The 26675-nt window shown below is 54.0% G+C and overlaps 4 protein-coding genes across 5 annotated transcripts in view; 2 read left to right on the top strand and 2 right to left on the bottom strand.

Moving 5' to 3' along the window:
- The window catches only part of LOC128277713 (E3 ubiquitin-protein ligase CBL), a 40802-nt gene extending 33073 nt beyond the window's left edge, over positions 1-7729 (bottom strand). For both annotated transcript variants that reach the window (XM_053016215.1, XM_053016216.1), the window contains exon 1: positions 7185-7729. In XM_053016215.1, the coding sequence (XP_052872175.1) occupies positions 7185-7729 (545 nt within the window). The remainder of the gene's footprint in view (positions 1-7184) is intronic.
- A 3329-nt stretch (positions 7730-11058) lies between these two features.
- LOC128267359 (negative elongation factor B) lies at positions 11059-12978 on the top strand. The gene is made up of 2 exons (XM_053004177.1): positions 11059-11191; positions 11256-12978. The coding sequence occupies exons 1-2, from the start codon at positions 11115-11117 to the stop codon at positions 12943-12945; spliced, it is 1767 nt and encodes a 588-aa protein (XP_052860137.1). The 5' UTR covers positions 11059-11114; the 3' UTR covers positions 12946-12978.
- Positions 12979-13942: 964 nt separating this feature from the next.
- On the bottom strand, positions 13943-22806 carry LOC128267130 (agrin). The gene is made up of 5 exons (XM_053003918.1): positions 22782-22806; positions 15284-15798; positions 14890-15212; positions 14607-14798; positions 13943-14529 (listed from the first exon to the last, which is right to left on the bottom strand). The coding sequence occupies exons 1-5, from the start codon at positions 22804-22806 to the stop codon at positions 13983-13985; spliced, it is 1602 nt and encodes a 533-aa protein (XP_052859878.1). The 3' UTR covers positions 13943-13982.
- A 1315-nt stretch (positions 22807-24121) lies between these two features.
- Positions 24122-26374, top strand: LOC128267129 (platelet glycoprotein Ib alpha chain-like). The gene is made up of 2 exons (XM_053003917.1): positions 24122-24680; positions 25989-26374. The coding sequence occupies exons 1-2, from the start codon at positions 24122-24124 to the stop codon at positions 26372-26374; spliced, it is 945 nt and encodes a 314-aa protein (XP_052859877.1).
- Positions 26375-26675: the final 301 nt, after the last annotated feature.

Genomic DNA, 26675 nt, shown 5'->3' with positions numbered 1-26675 from the left:
TGCGAGACAACCGATTGATGACCGTGGGGACTCTGGGACCCTCAGCCCAACAACCAACCGGGTGTGTGGGTCCGATTCAGACGCAAATAGACAACTGCTTTGAAGGCCATTTTATGTCGGAAGCGGTCTACCTGATGAAAGAGCCGCTGGGCTTCGTGTTTCCAGTTGACTACGCAATAACTTACGGCGGTCATTAACTGACACTAATCATGCACAAACGCGTGCCCGGCAACTCCCATGACGGCCCGCGCTTCCGACGAGACGACGAGACCCGTGGGGGATTAAACTTTAATTATCATTAACTTGCGCCACGTACTTGGGAAAAACGCACGCACCCAAAGAATCGCCGTGCCGGGGCACACAATGGCGCACGCACACCCCTTCGATGCCACGTGGAGCGAATGGAGCGCGGCGCTCCGTTTTGGGGGCCGTCTCCCGTCGCCATGTGTGGTTGTGTTTAATCAACTCACTTCCGCACAACAACCGCTCCCGAAACGGATGTGCAAACTACGGAGCAAGAAACTGGACGATGAATCCGATCTAATCCGATGATTCAACGACAAGGCGGATGTTTGCGACGGAAAACGGGAGCCCTTCTTTCGGATATTAACACATCTTGAGCCACTTCACGCCGCCCGTACACTTGTCGGACATGAAACTGTGCCCCAAACTGGAACTGGGAGCCACTGTACTAATAACCTACGACCCATTGCAACATCATGTCGTACAATCCCCTGGATTGCCGGAATGTGTGTTCCAGTTATTGCCACGAACAAATTGCGTGCCAGGTCGGGACGGCAGACCCGGACCCGGATCCGGACCGGGAAGCCGTCGGAAAGTTTTCGAGCACTGGATTACAAAAGGATTACCATCCGGCTTAATCGTAGCACCAAAGAGACCCTCGGAGATGCGAACACGGTGTGGGACGACGAGTCTAGTTCCTAGTTCTTGCTTCCGGCACGGATTGCCGGAATCCTTTCCTGCGGCATTAACACGACACGCGTTCAATTACTCCCCACGTTGCTTCTTAACAGACGATGACTTCATCACCTCATCCGAGGGCGCCATCTTGGGGCCTGAACAAAAGTATGTCGAGATCGAGATCGTGTAATTGATCACTGGCCGCGCCGCTTGGTTTATAAATACACGCTGCTGCCCCGGGGGGGGGCAACAGACAAACGATCATCAAGAGTAATGTGACCCAAATCCTGCCCATAAATACGGGGCGATTGTTCTGCGACGTTCCAGCCGGCGGGGTCCGGCCAAATGACGTGGCGCCAGTTCCGTCTTAAGACAAGCGCGCGTCATCGCTCCGGATTGCCGCGCACTCCGCATTCATTCATGCCACGCTCGCAGGATGCCCATTCATTCAATCGTGGCCAGTCCCCGGGTCCGAGAACTTTTGTCGGGTCCCGTTGTCGGGGGACCAATTAAGCGAGGCGTGGGTTAATCATTCCGCTACATTCCGTCGTCGCCGCCGCCGCCGCCGCCGCCGCCGCCGCCGCCGCCGCCGCCGCCGCCTGGTGGCGGCCAACTCATTGAGAATATCGTTCAAAATTTATGGTTTTCTTATTTTTTATGGCACCCACTTCCGGTCCCGTCGGCAGCGTTCCCTCCTCCCCGTGGCCAGCAGCGCTCGGCACGTTCGTGAGTTTATTTTGGTTATGCCCATGTGTCGGTGTGTCGGCGATCGTAAATGCGTCTCGGCGATCAGATTTTGCTACCACACACACACAGAAGAGGGGGCTGACGTGACGTGAGATCGTGAAGTGATCGTCGTTTCGATTCAATGTAGATTTTTCTCGTTGCCTTCGGAACTGCGACTCAGAAAGGCCATCGGAAGCACGCAGCTGGGTCTCCGTCGCGTCAAGGTCTCCTCCCTTTATCGTGTTGCTGTGGCCCATTATGGGCCGCTTGAAGAAAATATGGACCGGGACGAGCGGCGAACAATTTATGGCGATTATCACGCTACGCCGGCTACCTTTTTCGCCGGCCAGAGGAACTCACGGAACAACCATAAATTCCCGTGAATGGCGCTGATGAAAGGTTGCGGCGGCCAACGTCTGTTTAGCACGCCCGGCCCGTAGGAAAACTTTCTTCCGACCCGCCGCCGGGCCAATATGTGGTGAAACCTCTTCTTAACATCCAATTAAAGAACCGGGCGGGGGACAAACCTCGGGGGTGGAATTTTCGGCAACCCGATACCCGCCGCTTTGACGCAATTTTATCGCGCAAACGGGCGGCGGCGGCGGCGGATTACGTACGCGATGATCGTTGGCCGTGCGTGTTTTAATATTTGCGCAATAGACACAAACCACCATGACGTCGTCGGGGGGGGCCAATGTTGTTGTTTTACACATTGGCCGGCACCCCACGAAATAGCCGTGGCTTCAGGGCAGATTACGACGCCCCGTCTTACGCGCAACCGTCGGTTGATTAAATTATGGGCTTTCTTTTCGGGTTACGACAGACTTTATGCAATTTTATTGCCTTTTTTGGGTGGCGGCCGCCCGTGAAATATTCTACCGACATGCCGCGTGGCGCACAATCAGAATGCCGCGCAGTTCGCACGAAAGTAGAGTGGCATGTAATCCCTCGCAAGGCGAAAGAGTATCCCCGTAAATCCTTCGCCCCATCGCTCCTCGAGTAAAGTAGTATTTATTTGATCCACACGAAGGACGGTATCATTAGCGCACGGGTTCTCTTACGAGGGATACGAAAGAACGCTCAATCGCTCGAAACTCCTTCTTGGCACAAATCCCTGGGCCGCGGGAAAAAACGATAATCCGGTCGCTTCCGGTCCGAGAATCTGACACTGCAGGTTAGGGGGGCCACCAAAATTGGCAGCTTTCTCCCGTCGCGGCACTCGGTTTGCATAAAACATGTTCGAATAGCGCAAAAAAACGCTGTCATCTGACACCCTCTGTGGCTCTCCCCAGGGCCGATGGCCGATTTATTCATCCTTCTCGAGTCATGGTGGTGGTCTCCGGTATTGTTGCCACCATGTGTGGCGCGTTTGATTGTGCTCCGTTCGTTCGATTCGATTCTTCATCCGGCGCCGCGCGACGCGAAGGATAAGAATTCGAGACGACGCCGGGAGCCGGATTTTCCGGATCAATACGCGGCGTGTGAGTTTTGCTTCACTGCGACTCTGGGGGGAGGAACCAAAAACCGCGCCACAAATATTGACGTTTGTGCAAATAATCGTGGTTCGCTGGTGCTTCGGGTGGCCACCACATGAAAGGAGCACAAGCAGGAGGAGCAGGAAAAAAAACGATGGGAACGGATGGGCCATTCTCGTAGGTTATTTCCTACGTTCCGATTTGGCACGCATTGGAACTCACCATTTGGGCGAAGGAAAATCGAATGAAATGTCTCCGCCGGTTTTCCACAACACAATTATTAAGCCAATTCCCGGGAAAGAAAACAAGAGTCAGCCCACGAGCTACCCACCACTCGGAGTCGGGTCCGCTCCGTTGACCTCCGGTGGTCGTGTAAACAGAGTGCAAAGTTTTACTTCCTGCCCGACATTGGCCAACGCACGCACGCACGCACGCGGCAGTGCGTCAGAAGGCTCAGAGCGAATTTATCAGCATGATTTATGTACGAAACAAATACAGATCTTAGCCGCGCTTAGGTTCCCCGGCGTTTTATTTCTTCACCGAAAGTAATAAACCTAATACTAGACGACCGGACGGACCACGGGACGCAACGTGGGCGAGGAAAGCTTCGTTCCAAACTTTATTTCTTCCAAATCCGGGGCCGTGGTAATCAAATTTGTATTTAATTCGTTTACTTTCTATCGAGAATGCAGCTCCGGTCTCCGGGCGTTCCCGGATTCTACGGGTAAATCTGTCGAAAACTCTTCCATTTGGGACCCCTCCGAGCTCCGAGCAGAGAATGGAGGAAGCAGATTATGCTGCGCGCCGCATTTACCATAAACTCGCCGGAGGCGGCTGCGTCGGTTCCCGGGGTACCGGTTTTCCTGGACCGTGGGCTTCCTCCCGTTCGGCCGCTTCCTCTCTGCGTGTTGAGGGTGGAAAGCAGCGGATGAAAATTAAATTAATTCTAATTTTTCTGATCTCCCCGACAGAACCCGGACCGGACCGGACCCTCCGGGACCGATCGGAGCCTTATAATCGATGATGATGGTGAGACGCGATCACAGGAAGACTGTCGGAAAAGAAGCTTTAACGATAGGGCCGCCGACACACCGAGGCCCCTCCGAACAGAGCTATTACTTTAATCAACAGACGCCAATTAATCCTCAAAATCGGCGTTTCGATTGAAGCAAAATATGCCACACTGAGGGCCACATCGATCTGTGCACTTAAACTTCAAACAGGGCCAACTGAAAGGCTACGGTAACCGTCGTCAATTACAATGACCTCCCATGCAACCCGAACCGGGGCCTTTAGGCAAAAGGTAATTTATGTTCCACACGATGAGGGGTCACCCGTTTGGGGCGTAAATCATTGTGTTTTAAACTCATCTCGGTATTCGGTATTAAAAAGGGCTTAATACGAAGTTTTCAGATTGTGTTTAAAATGCAAATAAGAAGAGTTTTTCGGCCGAAAATAACACTCCGATGGGAGGGTTGATAAAAAACAACGCCGACGACGACGACGGCGGAACACAAAATGGTGTTCCAAATGGCGGAGCGACCGGAAAACGCCCCGTTCGTCGCAAAATAGCAACCTTCCCGTCCCCTACAACAGCTGGTCGCGAATTAAAATTCAACGCGAGCCAGCCAACCAACCAAACACAGAGTTGCCGCCGCGCGCGGTGGCCCCAAACTGGCATCGTGACGCGAGACAGCATCGTGTGTGCGGAAGCATGCATCGGAGGCAACGCCGTTTGGCGACAAACAAAAAAACGCATAATATTGCAACCGGCGAGGCGAAGCCAGGCCGGGGGGCCGGGTGAGCGCGGTGCACATCCGGGAGGCCCCGAGTGTGTGCGCCGAAGGAAATGTGTCACCGAAACAGTGAACGCAACCGCTGACGCTTTTTGGCAGTGGGCCTGCCTGCCCCCCGCCGTGCCGTGTTGCAGAATGGTAATTAGTTGGCCAGCAATTTTCGGAACCCGACCGCGGGTCCCCCCGGGCCCGCAGAAAGGGCGGTTTGACGCGATGACGAATGGTTTGCGAGCCGAACGAGGGCGCGAATGAAAGCTGCATCCCCGGTAAAACCGCAAAAAAGGGCACGTCGAGGGCACGTTTCGTATGGGGACGGGGGCGGGTGTGCAATAAAAATGGCCGGCACATTCCCTTCCTGAATTCTGGCCACAACAGAGAGCCCGACGCTGGCGCTGTAACGAGGGCGATGGCAACGATGTAACGTTCACTGGCCTGTGTCTTTCTGCGCCAAATTGAAATGCATCTGCAAAATGGTCTAACGAAAGGGGACAGGCCAGCCCAGGCCCCCGGTGCACTTTGCACACGATACGGGTCAAACGGCAAACGGCAACGGCCGATCGAGAGAGAGAGGGAGAGACCGCTCGCTGGCTCGTTTCGAAACTCGCGCACCAGCAACGACGTCACGTTCCGTTCGCGCACACCACGTGCTCGTGAAGCGCGCAAAACGCAAATATGACGCGCGAAGAGTAACGAAGCGCAACTATTTGGCCCGCGGCCCGCCGGCGGCCAGGTGTCGGGTATCTTTGTGCAAACATCTACCCGTTCGCGGGTAGCTAACGCGGCCTCGTTTTGTGAGGCCCCCCCCCCAAAGAGCAGCATTAAAAAGCGGAACCCATATTTCGCTCTCTTTCCGTGGCCGCGCCGAAACCGATCGCCGGATCCTTCGAAACATGCCGGCAAGATGATCTCTCGCATATCTGGTCCATCTTCTTCGGCAGTGAGATAATGCGAGCCGCGTCTTCGTTTGATGAAGTTTAAATTGATTGTTGCGTGGCCGTTTTGGACACTGAAAAGCGGCTTAGGGGGTGCACCCGGCACAATGGTGATGGATGTGCAATTAATTGAAATCGACGGCGGCGGGTAGAGTGGCATTTTCGTAAGCTTCGTTATGCCCGCGAGCAGCAGGTCAAAGTGGGCTTGGCATGCTTTCCGTAGCCTGCTCCGTCCGAAAGTGTATGCTTCTAACGTCATTTTGTCATTCGATGATTCAATTGACGGTATGGTTACCACGCCGGTCACCGGCCAGGCCACTGAACCGGTGACGAACGGCGATGGAAATCGATTTACCACACTCGTTAACCTTTTGGCCAGATGCTTGTGCCCTCGCCACCCATTAACACCACGAGCGGGCGCGCGCACCCCTTCGTCCCCGTACGCTTTTGGCGCTCCACCGGCGGCGGCGGCGGGCTATTTTCGTCTTGGAGCACCAATCTTTTCCATTCATGAAACGCGCTCCTCTCGCGGTCGGGTTCGGCGGTTTGCGATCCATCCGATTACGAAAATCCATTTCTGCGAACCGTGTGGCAAATAAACCGCAAGCTTTTCGGGGCCCGTTTTTCGGCGATATTCGTGCGCGTTCGATCGCGAAAGTTTGTAAACACGCAAGCAACGTAGCAGCTGCAAAAAGGGCAAACGAAACCTGTGCGCTGGTTTCGGAGAACTTCGACCATCAGAATCGGTGCCCAAACGTTGGTGCGGTTCATTTCACCTTCTTAGAGACCCTTTTTTCCTCCGATTCGAACCGTGCTATCTTCGATGCCAGCGCCTTCTTCGACCGTGCGAACACGTCATAAAAAGGGCAACCCCACAGACGGTATTGAATCTGGCGCGGCAGTCGGCTGAATTAGCCCTTTTTTCGGGCCAAATAGCACAAATCGAAGGCCTAAAAAGGTGGCCTTCGGTTCGAATGATACGGGCGCGGCGCCAGGAACTTCGATTGCGTCCCCCCGGGCACTGTTCTTTGATGGGGATGGGGACCGTTTCTCAGAACGACACATATCCCGCCGCCGCCGCCGTGCTGACGAAGAAAAGATAACACAGAAGTTGAGACGGGCGAAATGAAACCCCGCCAACGTTGATGATACGCGGTTGGCGGCCTACTCGATTGCCTACAGCGTTTTCCAGAAAACATGAATGAAATTGGCAAGCGAGCTTCAGCAGGCCGAACGGTAGCTATCCATTAGGCGCGCGGCACCATATCTGATGACATCGCGGACGGGTCACAGGTTTTCGCAGAAACCAAGGCAACGAATGGGTGGTAACGTACCTGCTACCGAAGCGGGTCTTCCAGAAGTCGGCCGCGTCCGCCTTGGTGATGCGAAATTGATCGCCGGCAAAGAGGCCGTTCGGAAAGATCGCCTTCAGCTCGCTCAGCATGTGCGAAAACACCAGACTCAGCTTGGTCAGGTTGCGGCGGTAGTGCGAGTTCTCGTCGAACATCTTCTCCTTGCCCTCCTTGAACAGCTTGATCGCTTGCTTGCACTTGCGCATCAGGTTGTTGATGAAGATGTTGTAGTGCTCGTTCGAGTGCAGCAAGTGCATCTGATCCTCGTACTTCGAGTAGATCAGGTGCAACCGCTGGTAGGTGTCGGGCAGAATATCCAGTATGAACGGGGGACTGTTCTTGAGGTTCATCTTCGACTGCTGGCACAGCTTCACCACCTTGTCCATCAGTTTCCACGTTTTCTCCAGCGTCTTCTTGTCGGTGAGGAACTTTTGCTGGGCGCAAGCGTCGCTGATCTTGCCCTGAATCTTCGAGAAGAACGAAATGTTGGCGCGGGGCGGCGGCCGTGCCCGATTGGTGGCCGCCATTTTCACCAACCCCCCACTCCCCGCGGCTTCACGGAAGGGCCGGCGAAGGAGCGGCACGGAATACCGGTTTGCGTACCGGAGCCAACCGTTTGTGTGCCCTCCCCAATAGTTAAGGTTAAAGGTGGCCCTTGGTTTGCCTTTCACTTCTATTACGTTTTTAACTTGGCGCGAGTTGGCGGCAACTATTTACTATAAACAAACGACCGCACTAGTCACCTAAACGGTGATGGCCACTACACACTCACACGCACACATCCACCGTCAGGGGACACACATGGTGGCAAAATTGAATTTCGCACTTTTCATCGGCCACCACAATTTTACACCTCAGTGGTGTACGCCAAGGGATCAGCAGGGATCGCTTTCCGTTCCGTTTCCCCCGTTGCTATGGTTGCCTCTTTATTCTTCACTTCCACATGTTTGCTTAAACGCCAACCACACGATTTGCCCTGCGGAGAACGGGGGGCTCAACAAAGCTCACTTAACGCGGAAACGCACACACACACACACATAACCGCGCGAGTACACCACACCAAACCTGTGCACAGCTTTCTTTGATCTTTCTTCCCGCAGCAGCACGGGGCCTTGTTTCTGTGGCTTTTTCTTCTTTGTTCACTTTGCCCTCCTTTCTTGCCTTTCTTTATTTTTCTGCCAGCAGCGCTGGTCGTCGCCTCCCGAGACGACGCTCTCTACTCGACCGTACTTTCTTCTCACATCCTTCTTCCAGCGGCCGCAGCATCGGAGCTTTCGGAGCTACGGTACGGGACACGGCGGCTCAGCGCACCATCCGGGGTCCGGTTTCTTCCGTTTCTGTGCTCGTTCCCTTGGCCCTTGGGTCTTCTTTTTCGTTTCGCCGACTATCCGCCGGGACGCCAGTGGTTCATCAAATCAATATTTGCCTATTAATGCTGCTCGATGTGAAAGGGCACGCCTCCGCGCTCGATTATGCATCACGATTTGTGTTACGACGACGTCGGCTTTGTGGGAAACGCCGTCTTCAGCGGATGCAACATTCTGAAAGATAGAGAACACGGGAAAACACCATAAGCCAACATGCACAGCCACGGGGCCAACATCGTTAAACTCGTCGAGTTGTTTCTGCTTTCAATCGAACAACACACACCGCGAACGTAAACCCCGCGAGCGAGCGAACGAATCCTGCAAGACGCAGCCTCCTGTGTCTGTTTTGGAAGGACGATGGACCGTGGGCCTGCTGCTGCTGGGTTCGGGAAAAGAAAAACAATAACTTTGTCCGGGCGGCCCAAACTTGAAACATAAACATGCTCGCTCTTGTGTGGTACCTTCCAGCACTTGTTTTATTTTTCTCGGGTTTTGGAAAATGATGTTTCCGTTTTTTTAACTCTGTCTTTCGTTCTCAGCAACCCAGCAGAGCAAACTATACACACACACACACACACACGCTTTCCGGGGCCAGAAATCTCACCTCGCGAGAACGGGGAGGAAGAGGATAAAAGTTTATAAACAAAAACGTTCCAGCACGAAAGCGGGGTGGGCAACGACGAAAGCACACGGTCCGCGGCGCGGTGCGGCAAAGAAAAACAATTCAATTTTACCACCCGAAATCCCACGACGGCGACGACGACGCCAACGAAGACGACGAAGAAGCACGAGCAGCTCACGTCTCACTCTGGCTCACTGCTCACAAGTCCCGGCTCACGCTAGAGAGGCTGAGAAATAAAAAAAACACTCGCATCCCTCGCAAAAGTGACACCAATACCGGCACACAACGTCTGTGCGTAGCATGAGCGTGTGCGTGAGAACGTGATGATGCGACCATTCGATGACGGACCGTGGAAACGAAGGAGAAAAAAACACACTCGCAGTGCACACAATCAAAGCAAAATTAAACTTCTTCGCTTCCTTCACCGCGTTTCCGCTCACTGCCGTGTCCAACAACGCGCTCCACACACACACTTCCTTTGCTCCACTTCTTGTGCTCACCCTTTTGATGCCTCACTTTCTCACCACCGTTTGCGATTAAAAACTGAACATTCATTTCGCTGAACCCCCAACGTTTGACCTTACGGTTGTGCTTTATCCTTCACCTATCCATGTTTGGTGTTGCACACGGATCAGTCGTTGGTGGGCGAATATGAGTACATCTCGGCGCAACTGCCTATTGCTTTAGCGATGTCCAGCTTCTGACACTCTTTTGGATGAAAAGATAACTGTTGTTCGACCGACGGCCACACATCTGCCATCCCGTTCCCGTGCCCGAGGCTTTTATCCCGTGAACTCATCTGCCGTCCCTGTCGGGTCACCACCACCACTCACCTGCTCGATGCGATGCGGCGTCTCGCTCACTTGATCCGGAGCTGGCTTTCCTCTTCAACCCTACCAGAGGTTTCGGACGTTTAGCCTGGAAATTAGTGACACCACCGCCGTCGGACGCAAAAATACACCGCCGATGGGTTTTCTCAATTTTTGGCACGATCCTCACGAACACACGAAACGCACGCACGGTCGCACACACGCACACTGGACACGAAACGCAATTGCTGTTCTCGGACTCCGGTGTCGCCCTTTTTCGGATTCACACGAATCGACGGACCACTAAAATCTCAACCCGGGATGGCTGCGCCAACGTAACAACCTAACAACACAACATAACATAAAACGTTACATTTTCCGCACATCGGACGTTGTTAATCGAACATTTTACGTTGGGACGTACGTTACAAAACACATCCAACTCGTGGCACTTCTTCTCACCTCACTTCTCACTCCATCGAAACAGCACGCAAATAAAGAGGCCGAACGAGAGAAACACAACCGCACGCTTGAATGTTTTTTTCGAAACAACTCTTTCTCTGTCTTTCTGAGCATCTGTCTGTTTCTGTTTTTTTTTTAACTAGAAGAATTCAAAAATGACGTTTGAACCTTACCTTTCTTAACCGAAACTGACCATAGCGAGATTTCTCTTTTCTCTCTCGTTTATCTGCGCTCTCTATGTTTTTTCGAACCTGACTTTCGAACATGACTCGAGACTGTGTTCCCGAATTTCGGGAAAATGCGGCTCACACATTCGAACTAACTTGTCAAAAAACATTATCATTTTAGCGTTAAAACAAGCCTAAACTTGAAACTGAAGATTTTTTAAGATAAATTGATTTAGTTTTTTCTCATTTTTCCTTTTTTTTCCTTTGTTTACTATTATTAGTTTAGTTTGATTTTAGTTTGATTTTAGTTTGATTTTAGTTTGTTCCCGAATTTAGTTCGGCGAAATCATCATCACCCTGTAAGCTGTCAAAATCTGCTACCCTGTCAAAAGTGGCGTCAAACAACATTTGTTTTTACTAACCATCCAACAATTCACAGCATAGAATTGCTGATTGTGTTTGTTTGCCTTGCTGATAGTGTGATAATGTCCGCACCGCCCAAATTTCCCGGGACCGGCTTGGAGGAAGTGAATGTGCCGGGCCAGAGTTTCCTGCGTGAAGCGTATGTTTCCGTGTTCGATTCGGCGGAACCCGATCTGCTGCTAATCCATATTCTCTTCTAACAGGTTGTCCTGCTGCGATGACCCTCTGAAGGCGATCGAAAACTTCCAGCTCGAAAACGGCATCCTGTTGCCATCGTTGCGCCCGATGCTGCCGTTGCTGGATTTGCACGGTGTGCGGAGGTTGGACTTTCACACGTCCGTGTTGGAGGAACTGCGCGATAAGCTGATTGCACACATCAACGAGGTGGGAGCGAAGGAGGGCCGCGAGAGGGACCGTAAACTGAAGGAGCTGCTGGTGAAGAGCTTCCCCGTGGTGCGCGTGAAAGCCCTGCGTCCGGTGGTGATGTGTATCCTGCGCAACACGCCCCACATCGACGACAAGTACCTGCGCATTCTGGTGCGCGATCGGGAGCTGTATCAGGACACGGACACGGAAGTGAAGCGGCAAATTTGGCGCGACAATCAGTCGCTGTTTGGCGACGAGGTGTCGCCCCTGCTGTCGCAATACATCCGCGAGAAAGAGCACATTCTGTTCGACCACCTGAACCTCACGAACCTGTTCTTCACGCCCACCCCGAAGGTGCGCCGGCAGGGTGAGGTGGTGCAAAAGCTGGCTCACATGATCGGCAACAGCGTGAAGCTGTACGACATGGTGCTGCAGTTTCTGCGGACGCTGTTTCTACGCACGCGAAACGTGCACTACTGTACGCTGCGGGCGGAGCTGCTGATGGCGCTGCACGATCTGGAAGTGCAGGACATCATCTCGGTGGACCCGTGCCACAAGTTTACGTGGTGCTTGGATGCGTGCATCCGCGAGAAGAACGTCGACATTAAGCGATCGCGCGAGCTGCAAGGGTTCCTGGACAACATCAAGCGCGGCCAGGAGCAGGTGCTGGGCGATCTGTCGATGACACTGTGCGATCCGTACGCGATCAACTTCCTGGCCACGTCGGCCATCAAGATTCTGCAGCACCTGATCAACAACGAGGGTCTGCCGCGCGAAAACACGATCCTCATCCTGTTGCTGCGCATGCTGGCGCTGGGCCTTTCGGCGTGGATTATGATCGATTCGCAGGACTTTAAGGAACCCAAGCTGGACAGTCAGGTGGTGACGAAATTCTTGCCCGCCCTCATGTCCCTGATGGTGGACGATCAGGTGCGAAACTTGCACTCGAAGTTTCCGCCGGACGAGCGCGAAAGTGCCATCACGATCATCGAACATTCCGGACCGGCGCCCGACGCTGTCGAGGCGTACATTCAGGAGAGCGCGGTGGCTTCGATTCTGGCCATGTACTACACGTTGCACACGGCCCGCCAGAAGGATCGTGTGGGAATACTGCGCGTCATGGCGATACTGTCGTCGTGCAAGGACGATCGGGCGTACGAGGATCCGTTCCTGCACTCGCTGATCGCGCTCATCATTCCGATGTCGGACGAGTTTGCGAACGAAGACTTTTGCACCGGACTGTTCGATGAGTTTCTGTTCGCTGGGCTTACGCGTGACAACGTGACGCGCCACATGCTGAAGCTGCTCTGGTACATCCACCAGAAGCTGCCGCAGGCCCGACTGATGACGCTGATGAAGGCGCTGCAACCGACGGCCCAGCATCACGAGAGCGTTCACAAGCTGTACGAGAATCTGCAGAAACGGGTCGGAGCACTGCACCAGGAGCCGGCGCCCGAACCGATGGAGACGGATTTCGATTCACCGTTGAAGAGTGTCCCCACACCGGGGCCACACTACGTTAGCTAACGGGAAGGGCGGGAATCAGAGAAATAAAAATGCACGGACGGAGTGAGGCAAAGCTTAAATTTGTTCCTTTCTTCTTTATTGGCAAACAAAACACATTTTCGAAATGTTCCATTCATTACACCGAGAACCGAACGATCGATCGGAGTGTGAAATGTTGACGAATGACGCGTTACGATCCTGTGTCTGTGTGTGGTAGGCACGCTCGCTGACTAACGCTCCGAGTTCTGATAACTTTCCCTATGCTGCTGCTGTACGTTTGATCGCCGTTTGATCGCCGCTGCTGATATGTGTAACTCTAGTTTTAGTAAGATATAAGTTAGCGCCCACATTTCGGTGTTCGGCCGCGCCCAATCACACCGGCACCGGGCCCGCTCCCCGGCCGTTCGGGCTCGCTCCACGCACGGCACACGGCAGACAATCCTCGGCAGACCACATAAATTACACAAACATCTTGTAATCGTTTTCCTTTTAATATTACTTTTGTTAATATTCTTTTAAAATCACGTGACCAGAGAGAGAAAGGAAGAGAGAGGAAAGTGGCTGAGACAGTCTGGTAGCGGAACCGGAAGGGACTCCAGGTTTGCGGTGTAAAAGTTGTCCAAAAAAGGCTCCCGACCGATCGGTGCCATCGGCGGCTGGCTATTGCATGGAAGGCGCAGTGTGGCAGTCTCGTGTTTCGTGTTCCGGATCGGACGGTGTCCACCGGTCACCGGTAGGAGAGTGTGTGAAGACGAGAATGGCCGAGAGAAAGTGGTTCCTTTTGGCCGGGCGCGGGATTTAAGTTAACTTATCTACGAACTACACACTACTGTTGGGGAGGGAGAGAGCGGGTTTGGGTCACTAACTTTACTTGGGTACTCTTAAGTCTACAACTTAGCTACAAGAAACGAGAGGACAGGACAGCGGGCGAGTTGGAGGGCGATGTAGATTCGGTAGATATCGGGGTGGCCCATAGCTGGCCGGAAACAAACGGACAGCGCAATGGCAGTGTGTGAAGGAGGTGTGCGGAATGTTCGGATGGGGTCGCCGCTGCTGCATTAGTAGAGATAGTTGTGCGAGGGTTCCTCGGGCCGGCCGCAGGGTCCGACGTGTTTCTTCTGCACCATCGACCGCGACCGGCAGTTTTCGATGCTGAGGAAGCACTCGTTCGAGTACGTCTTGCCGTCGGTACCACACACCGGCTCGAACTCCTGCGGACAGATCTTTGAGCAGCCCTTGAAGGTGAACGCGGCCAGGCAGCGCTTCAGGGGCACGAGGAACATGTGGCGGCCGCAGTTTTCCCGCCGCATGTGGCACTCGTTCGGGTACAGCTTGTTGTCCGAGCCGCACACGTAGCTGGTCGGCTGCTTCTCGCAGTTGGCCTGGCACAGCGCCGTCGTGGCGCAATTCTTCAGCGACACCGGCACCACGCGCAGCCCGCACGTCGTTTGCTTCATTTCGCAGCGCGATTTATACGTGTTGCCATCGGAGCCGCACACCGGGCCGGTCTGTTCCTCGTCGTACGTGCAACTGGTGCAATCGGTAACGTCCACCTTCGACTTGAGTTGCGTGCAGGGTCCGATGTGCGCCAGTTGCACTCCGCGGCTGAAATGAAACACGGACACGCGAAGATACGATCAACATCGGATATGGGCGCCGCGCGCAACTTTGTTGCCACCTACAGGCAAGTGGCCCGCGCTAGCTCGCAGTCGTTGCTGTACGTCTTCGAGTCCGTGCCGCAAAGCATGTCCTTCTGGTCGCCGAAGAAGCTGGCCCCGTTCTTCGAGTGTTGCTTGCAGGCGGGCAGCGACTTGCAGCGGTTCATTTTCTGCTTGCACCGGTCCAGTGTCAGGGCTTGGATTTTCTTCTTCTGCCTACAAAGAGAGACAGAGCAAGAGAGAGAGCGGGATCGTTCTGTGTTGTGCACTTCGGGGATCCGGGGCTCCCCGGGGTCGCCCGACTTACCCGCAGTTTAGCATCTTCAGTTCGCACGTCGAGGTGTAGATGTTGCCGTCACTGCCACAGATCATTTGCTGGGCATCCTTTGGGCACTCGGTGGGGCAGTCCTCGATCTTATTGCTGGCACTGTGCGAGCTGCCGCCGGCTCGTTCCTGCGACATGCAGTAGGAGATCGGAACCTCGAACACGTGTTTGCCACAGTTGGAGGCGCGCATCTTGCAGGCACTGGCGTAAAGCCGCCCATCGGAACCGCACGTTGGACGGGCCACACGCCAGCAGGACTCGCGGCAGTTGCGTGTACTTTGGCAGTGTTTCCGGCTCGTCCGTACCTAGGCAAATGGACCGCCCCGCCGTCGGCGTCAGTGATGGTTATCGGAGAGAGAGAGCGATGCACACTTACCACACCCTGGCCGCAGGTAATGAGCTTCATCTGACAGGTTGAGTTGTACACGTTGCCATCCGAGGCGCACACGGGACCATCCTGCGGCGCACTGTTGCAGTCCACGGGGCACGATTCGCGGATCACGCTCCCGTTGGCGCACGGGCCTACGTGAGCCAGCGAAACGGCGGCCGTTCCGACCCGGCAAGCCTGCACACGCAGCATACACCGGTTCAGATACGTCCGGCCGTCGGTGCCACACACTAGGTCCTTCTCGGTCGGACAGCGGTGGTTGCACTGCGAGCCCTTGGACCGCTCGCAACCGACCTTATCCTCCGAAACCGCGTTCGGTGACGCCTTGCTGCAGGTTTTCTTCTTCATCTCGCACAGATTAGCGTAGATCAGTCCGTCGGTGCCGCAGACCGCGTCCTGGGGCGTACTTTGGACCGGGCAGGACCGAGGGCAGTGCGTCGAGACGGCCTTACTTTGTCGGCTGCCAGCCGAGGGCTCTGTGTCGATCACCGATGGGACGGATTCTGGAAAGGTGGAGTAAATCGATTAGAGTGCATCGGGTCAGATATCCCGACCCGAGACGCGCGGTGCCAATCTGGATGAATATGCCGTTTTGCGGCCGATCGGTCACGGTCTGAATGGAGTCCATTAGCGCTAGAAATTGGGTTGCAGGCGACGCGTTAGGAGAGCCCGGAATCGGGTCGCGAGCAGACTTGCGAATAAAAAAGGACATTTTATGAGATGGTATCGGACAGACAGCATCCAAGGTAGGCCAAGATAAGCTAATGAAGGTGTGGTTCCTTTTTACAGCAAACGCCGAGTTCCAGACCCCGTTGCTTTTACCGATCTTATCGTCCCATCTAACTCTGTGAATGGGTTTCCGATCGCTTGTGGGCGACACTCTTCACAGACCACCTCTTCAGCTGACACCAGGTTGTGTAAGGCGATTGTGGTATCATGAGCTGCTTAAAATTCAAATCGTATTCAGATTTGCCAATGGAACACCTCTCCGATCAGCGATAAAAGATCTTTCGTTTTAGGGTTTCTGGAACTCCGGCTTCCATTCCAAACTTCAACTTCAAGTTGGGACTCTTATCGGCGATTATGCCCGTCGACCCGAGACCAACAGACTGTGTGAAGACTTCATCTTCTTCCGGCGAACGATAACGAGGGTGCCCTAACCCGGCGAACGGATGCCTTAGAGCTTGTGTTGGCACCTCGTTGGTCTGGGGGCGGTAATGATTTAATTGACGTTCCACATTCTCTCCAACATCGGGTGGCCGGCGGCATTGGCACACTGTTCCGTGCCGAGCCGAGCCACAGGGGGCGATCGCTAACTGGGTGCGGTCGCGTGCGAAACAATCGCGCGCCACGCCACGCCACGATCACAATTGAACAACTCGGGCCGGCTTCAACTTCTGGTTATGTAAATTTCCCTGAAGGAAATTAAAGGCATAGGGCTGCAGATAATGGGAGGGAATCGGCACCTCGGGAGGGTCGGGATGCGCGCCCGGCACGATGGGGAGGACCACCCTCAAGGGCAGGGCTGCACTCGTGCCCTCCTGACACGACTCATGAGCCGCGGGTCCGCCCACCGCCCGCAGTGGTGCACCCATTGCACCACTGATCCCATTCGCGGGGCGTCGATTGGGATCGCGTGCGAAACGCGATCATTATTGTTAGCCCTCCTGTTAGCCGTCGCCCGGCGTACCGTGTCGTTTTGTTTCGTCGATTCTCCCACTCCCATGCTCCGGTGCCGGACCCCCTCATCAGCGCCGGCCGGCCCTGACGGTTCGACGCTGGCCCGATTGATTGCCTCCGCGCCCACGGGAATCAGGGCCCAGCCCGCCGTGGGCCGTGGGCCACCCCGGGGGGGGAGGGAAGAGAAACAATTCAATCCCTTCCCAAGCGATAAGCATAAATCAGCGAGCCTTGTCGGGCGCGGGGGGGTGCGCGCAAAAGAAACCGCAAAATTGCACACCCTTGCCGCGGTGGTGGTGGGCTGGAAGGGACTCTTTTGTGCGGAGGGTCTATCACCGGCAGCGCCAGGGTCACGCTGGGGATGGTCCGCCAGGGCGTTGGCGGACGAGTGCGCGCGCTCGCGCGCCTCCAATCAGCGCCGTCTTGTGCGCCGGTTTGACCCATTTCTCGGCCCGATCCGATCCGGCGGGCTGCTGCCCTCCCGAGGAAGGCGGTTTGAAATATGGAGCACGCGGAGCATTCAATGGTCGCTGCCGCCGCAGCAGCAGCAGAAGGAGCGAAAACAAAAATGGCACACATCATTTATTGTAATTATTATGCACCCTTGAACCCCATTCCTTGCGGCGGGGACGCCCGCGCCCTGGGGTCCGGTGCATCGGCGCATTCTTTTGAGTCCCCAGGGGGGAGGCCCAGGCAGGTTGATAACGCGCCCGTAACACGATATTAGGTTGTTTAAGGGCTTCGCAACGCCCTCAAAGGGCTCAGGAATGCCACCGGCGACGATCGCTAGCGAGTGTACGATCGGCTTTGGGGTCCTTTCGTGGAAATTATTTCTTTTTACAACGATCAGTACAAGATTCTGTTGCGGTCTAGTTACCTTGTGCTACGTTACCGAAGGGCAACTGTCATTCGCCTTCTACATTTCCTAACCTATAAATAAATCTTCGCTTTTCTTTGTTTAGCTTCAACAGATTCATTCTCTTTGGTGATCTTCCTTCGCAATGCATGCCGAGATCTTCGCAAATGAGACTGATCACCACTCGACTCCTTTTCATTAGCATGTAGCTATGAAGCCGGCCTGGGACGTGATAAAAGACCGCAATGTTGTCCAGCCACGCCGCAGAATGGGGCCGACCACGACCAGAGAGCGCACTAAAAGGACCTGCGGCCGGCCGGCGCTCAAACAGGAAAGTCTTCCAATGGCGGGGCGCACCATTTGGGGCCATCGAAAGTGAACACACAGCTGCACTAAGAAGAAGGTCTAAGGCCAGCTGCGGTGATGCGGCTTTCTACCGTCGGCTACTTTGTACCGGGGGCCACCATTTCACGCCCTGCCAATTTGCATGCGACGCGTGCCGAGGTGGGTCATTCAGGCTCACGGCTGCCAAATGTCGCTCGAATTTTCGTTCGTCGTGGGGTTTCGTTTCCAGTTTACCTACCTTTTGATGTGGCGAATTGGCCCGTGTTTGGTGACAGCCGGCACAGAACCTGTCACGGGGGGGGGGGGCCCGCGGCGATCTCCCAAACACTCGGGCGACTCCAACATAAATCATCGTGCCGCCGGGAGGGAGTGCAGCCTGGCGCGATGCCGAAGAGAAAGTGAACCTTCGTGGCGTACGAATGTAAATAATTCCTCGAAGTTGCCTGGTCCGGGATCGGAGGGAAAACGAGGCTGGATTACGGAGTCGGATGGGGTCAACTGGCCACACGGTGCGGAAATGTGCGTATCTAACGGGCCCGTAATGAGTGCGCAAAATGCACCTCTCGCACACACGTGCGCGCGGTTTATGATGCGGCTGGCCACGGCGGACCACGGGTGGGTTAACGAGCACGCGGAGGACACAAAAAAGAGAAAATCCATTTCCCTCCGGCCCGGGGGAGAGGATGAGCCCGCGGATGCGCGGTGCGCTGAACGGTTGTCGTTTACTTTCTGTTTGGCGCGGAAGGGTCTCGGGCGCGCGCGCGCCTGCTACCCATTTCGGTGTCATGGCCACGGCCGGAAGGGCTCGATTTCACGTAAAATACATCATGAGGCTGCACATTCGTACCGGCGCGCACCGGTGCGAAGGTTTCTTCATCGACAGCGAGTGGAAGTGGATCGTGTAGTGGCCGCCACCGCCACAGCGCGAGCTCTCTTACGGTGTCCTCCTTTTGTTTTTCCGTGCGCCATAGCCTCGTTTGCCCGCCCGATGGCCACCATTACGCGATGGTATTTTTCCGTGGCCGTGAGTTTTCCTCCCGTTTTCCATCCCTCGTAATCAAAACGAGCACCGAGAATTCCAGCCCACCGGGCGTACGATCATCGCCCGCGCTGATGATCATCATCAGCTGGCACGCCTCGATAACGCCCAAAATACGAGCCACGAGGCTCGGGCTAAGAAAATCGGAAAGCACAACGCGGACGTCGGAATGTGGCGGGAAATCCCACCGAGCGGGGGGGGGCGGCCGGTAGTGTACCGGTTTTCTGCTTCGCCGGTGTTTGACAAATGAGCCCTCCCCACCGAAGTTTCCGGATGCCCGAAGGCCAGACAAGGTGTTTTATTGGCATTTTCATTTAACACCGTGCACCGTGAGAGGCGCCATTTCTCTTCGCGGCACGCCCTGGGCGCCACGTGGGCGCGCCCCCCTCCGCAGGTTGGGGAAAAGCTGTTAGAATTGGAGCTAATAAATCTTGGACGGTGAAATGTGAAAGTGTGCTTGTGTGGTGGCGCGGCGCGGCGCGAGGTGACAAACAATAGTGCAATAGTGGCGTTCGGTTTTTTTTTGTTGGTCGACGAAGGAATGGTTTGTTATTTTCGTTTAATGAATTGGAATTTTATGGAATAAATTTCCCACTGACCGGAACCCCGTGACCGTGTCAAAGACCGGGATTCGCGGGCTTGGGGTCATTATTTAAATAATGGCTATTGAGCTCCTTTGCGGTGAGCGGCGAGGTTTATTAGTGAGAAACTGCATCTCACTGTGCAATTACTACTGAGCCGCTATTAGTCGATGAACCAACCATCGTTTGCGAGTGATGAGCTGTTTGTAGCATTACTTCCAAGTAGCAGGAAGTAAGGCAAACAACTGCTTGTTCGAACCATTGTTTCGTTCTACAAAACGGTTTTAGGGTTTGTCACGCTGAGAGTCTCATCATTCACGCTTTTATTCCTTTTCGGTAGTGACGCTCATCGGTGAGAACGCTCATCTCACTGCATTGAATGAGATTCTTCTTATTCGGTTAAATCACGACAAGCGTTATCACGCAGCTGGCCATGCGATCGACGAACGTATTTTTGGTACAACATAAAATAATGGCGATTATTTTAACTCCAAAGATTATTAAAGCTGTGATTATTCGAACTCCAAATCCAACACACCGAACCGAACGATCAGGTTTAAATCATTCTGAGGGTGGCTTTTAACCGATCGGACTGCGCCGATGACCCAGCTTCCTGCGCGAAAGTCCCGAAAATATAGCTTCCTGTTGCCTGCGGACTAATGCATTCGACTGCAGGACCACTGATAAGCAAAGCTGTAATGAAGTGGGCAAAATAGCCTCCGACACTTACGCAACCCATTCACGGTCTAAATGGCGACCAAAAGGAAATATGTGAGACGGATGAGGTGGCGATTAAGGCGAAAGCCCCTGAGCCCCCCCTGAGGGCGCACCAAATAGATGTGCATTAATTTGTGCGATAATTTTCGGTTCCTCTCGTATCTTTGGACCCCCCTACACACACACACACACACACACACAAACTGAGAACTCGTTTCCCGTGTGGGTCATACAGCTGTGGCGGGAAATCGAATGTTGGCGCGATGGCGGATAGAACGAAGCGCAACGGCGTTCTGGCGTTGCCCAGCGAACTGGAGTAGAAACGAACAGGAACTGGAACACCACATGTGGGAAGGCGAGGGTCTGCCGTGGCGATAAAACCGGGCGAGGGACGGTCCGATAAACGAACCAACGAAAGGGACGTGCCGGGCTGGGCAGAGCTGGGTTTCATTTTCGTTGCCGGCCGGCTGGACCCAGCCCACGGCCGAGCTGCAACCGGGTGGCGGGTCGTTAACCTCAATTACATGGTGCAAATTGAAGGAAAATGAAAAATCGGGGAAACCGAAATAAAAATGATCCCGAGTGGGAAGCGAATCTTCGACCACAGGTGGTGGGTTCCGCCGGCGGGGGCGATCAGCGGGGTGTTCCGGCCGGCGTGACAACCGCGAAGACGCGACCCACCGCCGGAGACCGCGAAAAGGGTTATGTAATTTGTGCGATGTGCGATAATTTATCTTGTTGCCTCTTGGTCTTCGGTTTTCCCGATCCGCCCGCCCCGATCGGGTTCGCACGTTCGCGCGTCCGGCTACCGTCCACTCCAGCCCGCTTCGCCTCATTACCGGGCGTTGCAGTCTCTTGCAGCCCCCGGGATCCCTTCGAGGGCGGGAACGCTCGGGAGGACGTGATCAATTTACATAACTGTGGCACGCCTGCGGTCAGGCCGCGGCGGCCTAGCGGAATCCGAAATCTTCCCTCGGGCAGGGACGCGAGCAGGAAGATCCGGGCCACCGGGAGGCGGTTCCGGCCTTCGTCCGCCGTGCGCAAAAAATGCCACGCAAACCAAATTAGCTAATTGATTTAGCTGCTAATGAAGCGCCCTGGTGTCGGTTTCACATTCCCAGACCCCAGTCTGCCAGAGATCGAGAGGCAAAGATCGAGAGAGAGAGAGAGAGAGTGAACGGAAAGGCCACGAAGGTTAAGATGCGCAGGGCGCGCTTACTGTGCGACGTCTTGCGGTTCTTTAGGCAGACAGGCGTTCTTGGCTTCTTGGGGTTCCTGCTCGGCAAAGTAACTGTACCTTCTGCGCTGTGCGTTCTGTCCCCCGCTGTTTTGCTCTGCCTTGGCGCACCGTGCGTGCGTTTGGTCGTGCGTGAGATTTCGCAATGACAACCGTTTTAATAACCGTCGACCCGCGGGCTTGCGTAATCGGAAACCTGGGCCCGGGTTGTTCCGTAGCGTGACAGTCGCCCTAAACTGGCAATTAGCGGACCGCAACTGGTGCGACAGTGTTGCCGTGTTCCGTCGGGCGCATGGAATGCCCGGTTCAAGAGTGAGCTATTGGCAATCGTCTTCCGGAGAGCGCTACTCACCTTTCAACATACAATTTGTTCATGTCACTGGGACTGAACACGATGGGGTTTGGGTTCTAAAATATGACCCCAAGAGCAAGAAGTAGAACATTCCTTGCAAAGCTATTGGACCCTACCGATGGGCATAAATCAGAAACGGGAACGGCAACCGAGCCGGTCAGTGCCTCGTGTCGATTTGTTGAGGCCTTCCCATCGACCGCGGTCGATCCATGTTACGCAACTCGCCGGCGCTGCGAAGGAAGGAAGCACCGAAGACGGATTGTCGTGCAATAAATCATCATCTCTGGCGTCCGTAGCGGGATGCACCTTGCGCCTGGCCCGGGACGGTTGCATCTTTGATACGTGGCGGCGGCGTCCTCTTCGTCCCGGCTCGTCGTCGTGGTGCACATAAATCCAATAAAAATCAAAGTCAGTGCCCCGGAGTGGGCCGCCGGGGACAGTGAAAATCAATTTAAAATGTAAATAATGGCCTTCGCCCTGCGGACAGGATGGCGGGGCACTCCGTCCTGTTGCGCGTTGTGCCGTTTTTGGGGGTCAAAAAAACCACTACTTTGCGCGATTTATTGCCCCGTGTCTTGGCAATTCCCGAAGTGCATGAGCTGATGTGCTGAGAAATTGATTTTTTTCCGTCCCCCGGCCCCGTTCATTCACAAAATGTCCGTTAACTGCATTCCATTACTCAACCCGAGCGGCGCTGGAACCATGGCTCGTTGCCAAGAACTCACGACATGGGGCATTTGTTTTGAAAGTAAGAAACAAAAACAGGAACACCTTCTTCGTGATTGCGTACGCCACGCCAAGGGCAAGCCGTTCCGTCGTTGTGCTGTGTGTTTTATGGAAAGCTCACGTTCTGGGGGTCCAAAAACCACTGGCCAACCGGTGCAACTGCCTGGTGCCCCGTTATCGCTTGTCACGTTCGGATAAGGAAAGGCGCCGCGGTTCGGATCAAGCGGATTTCGGTGGAACTTTGCGTGGACGTTAAAACTTCATTGTTGGCCGTAATAAATCACGGCCCACCGGGAGCTATGGGCGATAACATGATTAATTATGATACAATCTGATCTAGCTCACCAATAAAGCTTAACTAATTCACACCACCGTCTTTCTTTTTGGCGGCCCGATCTCAATCTCCGTCGCGAGACGTGGGAAAAATGGCGACCATAAACTGACCGTTTTATGATACACCACGATTAGGGGAACGGCTTCTGGAGCAGGGTTCCTTCCCAGGAAGCGCAAACAAGCAACGGACGGGCATCATTACAAACCTGTAAAAAAACGAAAGAAGAGAAAAAACTCAATAAGTATCTCTCCGAGTGATGAAAAATTGGTAATAAAATTGAAAACTAAAACACTCTAATTGGCAACAGCAGCATTGGAGGGTTGTAAATCAGTCCGTTTCTTGCCAATCCCAATGGGAAGGAAAGCTGAATGGATATCGGCAACCGACGGGCAAAATAAAGATCATAAACATGCGAAAAAGATCACCGCGCCAGGCAGCATAATAAAACAGATTACCATTCCAAGCGAGACTGCAGTAAAAGTTTTGACAAATGTTCCGGGGCCCTATAGACCCCATAGCTTGGCGCCGGCTTCGTCGTTTTGCACGTGTCGAGTTTGTCAATGTTTCGACTTGGTCCGGGTTATGATAGGTCGCATGCCCGGTTGACTCACTGGACGATAAACATCGTTGGCGGCATCAGCATCGAACGGGTTTTTTTTACTTCTGGTCGGCTTGCGTCCCGGATGGGGAGTTCGGCTGCCAGCTGACCTTAGGCCGTGGGTTACAGTTTGATGCACCACAACCGTCGTCCGTCGTGTCCGCCGCCGCGGGTTTGTTGATGGTGCGCAAATGTGCGCACCGGAACGGCACGTGTGTGCAACTAAAACAAAAATACGTTACGTTGGGGAAGCTCGACGCGGAAGCTTTTAAATTGGGTGGCCGCCGTCCTTCGCGCAGCATTTCGTTTAATTAGTTCGTCCGGTTGGTGTTGGTCCGCTGCGAATGCAGGCGTGTCGACGATGATGAAGGTACAACGACCGCTCTCGTTGCTAGTGTTCGAGGTGACCGTGATCGTGCTGCTGATGCTGGGCTTCGGAACGACCGACGCGGTGGCGCAGGTGAACCACTGGCATCATCCGAGCGCTGGCCACGCGGACATGTACCAGGCGTGCCTCAGTGACTACCCGTGTGAGCCGAGTTATTTGTGCGACTTTTACGAGTGCGACGAGGACGAAGATTCGGAGCAAGCCTGTAGTTCAGAAGAAAACGAGTCAACCACAACCAGCAGCGAAGAGTGCGGTGAAACGACGGAAACCACGACGGAAACCACGACTTCCCCTGCAACAACTTCTACAACGACTGACCCTACAACAACTTCTACAACAACTGACCCTACAACAACGACCTTAACCAAAACTAGTTCAACAACGGAAAGACCAACATCTACGTCCACTGAACCTACAACCAAAACGACACCAACGACACCTGAATCAACGACACGCAGATCGAGGAAAAAACACAAACATCAGTTTTCTAAGCACACCACTAAGCCTACTTCACCGGCGGTAACTGAGCCTAGTACGACCAGCTCTGTGACGACTGAACCGGCTGGATCTGACTCTTCGGACTCACCGGAATCCAATGAGCATACCACACCTCGGAGAAAACACAAACATCGGTCTTCTAAGCACACCACAAACGACGGAACTAAGTCTACTTCGCCGGGGGTGACTGAGTCTACTACGTCCAGTTCTGTGACGACTGAACCTGCTGGATCCGACTCTTCGGACTCACCGGAATCCAATGAGCATACCACACCTCGGAGAAAACACAAACATCGGTTTTCTAAGCACACCACAAACGACGGAACTAAGTCTACTTCGCCGGGGGTGACTAAGTCTACTACGTCCAGTTCTTTGACGACTAAACCGGCTGGAACCGACTCGTCGGAGTCACCAGAATCCAATGAGCATACCACACCTCGAAGAAAACACAAACCGTGGAGATCCACTAAACATGCTGATGCCTCTGATGAATCGGTCGAGTCCAGAAGGTCAGCCAAACATTCTAAAGCAAACTCTATGAAATCGTCAACAACCACAAGGAAAGAGGGACTTTCTACCAAAGACTCCGATAAATCTAAGACTGATAGGCCTTTTAAAACGACTAAACCGGGTGGACCCGACTCGCCGGAGTCATCGGAGTCCAATGAGCATACCACACGTCGGAGAAAACACAAACCGTGGAGATCCACTAAGCCTGCTGATGCTTCTGATGAGTCTAAATTCGATTCAGCCGAGTCCAGAAACTCAGCCGAACGTGCTAGAGCAGACTCTACGAAATCGCCAGCAACCAGATGGAAAAAGGGGCTTTCTGCCAAAGAGTCCGATAAACCTAAGACGGACACTTCCGCAGAGGGTTCTGGGCCCTCTAAGCCTGCTACGTCCAGCTCTTTTACAACGGATAAAACGGACTCATCGGAGTCCGATAAGTCTACAAAACCTCCAAAACGCAAGCCGTCGAAGCCCGGCAAACCTACTGTAGCGTCTGATGAGTCCAAACTCGCTTCGGTTGAGTCCAAACGGTCTGCCAAAGAGGCTGAAGCAGAGTCTAAGAAATCTGCAGCAAAGGATTTCAAAGACTCCGACAAAGCGGACACTTCCGCCGATAGTTCTGGCCTCACCGTCCTCATCAAGCTACCCGACTCGCACAAAAGTGTATGTGATTGGTGTTCGGAAAAATGTTGTCAGAAGAAGGACGTATTCTCGGTATCTAACACCACAAAGCAACCGGTACGAAGACGACCGTTACCGAGAAACGACAGGCAGGACGTTTACGGGCGCATCCAGAGGAAGTTGAAGAAGTTTTCAATCCTTTCTCCGAAAGACGCTCAAACGTCTGTCAGTGAGACTACATCGGTGCCATCAGCGAGTACTACTGATGCTCCCACTACTAGTACTGCACCGAGTTCCGTGCCGGACTGTAAGATCGGTGGGTTCCGAAAGCTCTGGAAACCGAAACCTAGGCACTTGAATCGAATTCTTCAGAACAGACGCACCCCCGAGGAGGTGAATTGTTTGCTGGAGGATTACATGGCGCCCCTGGAACGGGTGCGCAGCATGGCCAAGACGGCCTCCAAGCAGGAGCGAGTCTCGGCAAAGGATTCCCCCTCGCTGGTCCACTACCAGCAGGAGCTCGAGTGCCTGCTGAGGCCCTGGTCACGCAAGTGTAAACATTGGAAGTCTCTCCAGGGACGAGACAATCGTGTGTAGTTTTAGACGTAGTGTCTCCTATGGATGCCATTACACGCGTTCGTTACGCGTGCCCCTATTGCGCTAGTGTATGTTAAGCCCGTTTTTGTTACGTTCAAAATTGTCAATAAACCTACCACCCTGGGCTATGGTTTCTGCATGGGGCGGCCAGTAGCCAACGGTAAACAGGAAGACGGGTTCATTGATGAGCCAATTTGTGCCTCTACTAACACGCACTCCGGTGCCGGCGCACACGAGCCTCGCTGTGCCCGCGGCACCGGGCACCGCTATTAGCATAAATGACGCCGAGAGTCGCCGGCAA

Source organism: Anopheles cruzii, chromosome 2 (genome assembly GCF_943734635.1).
Source record: "Anopheles cruzii chromosome 2, idAnoCruzAS_RS32_06, whole genome shotgun sequence".
NCBI lineage: Eukaryota > Metazoa > Arthropoda > Insecta > Diptera > Culicidae > Anopheles > Anopheles cruzii.
The sequence above is the reverse complement of the archived record's forward strand: the minus strand, read 5'-3'. Positions and strand labels throughout refer to the sequence as shown.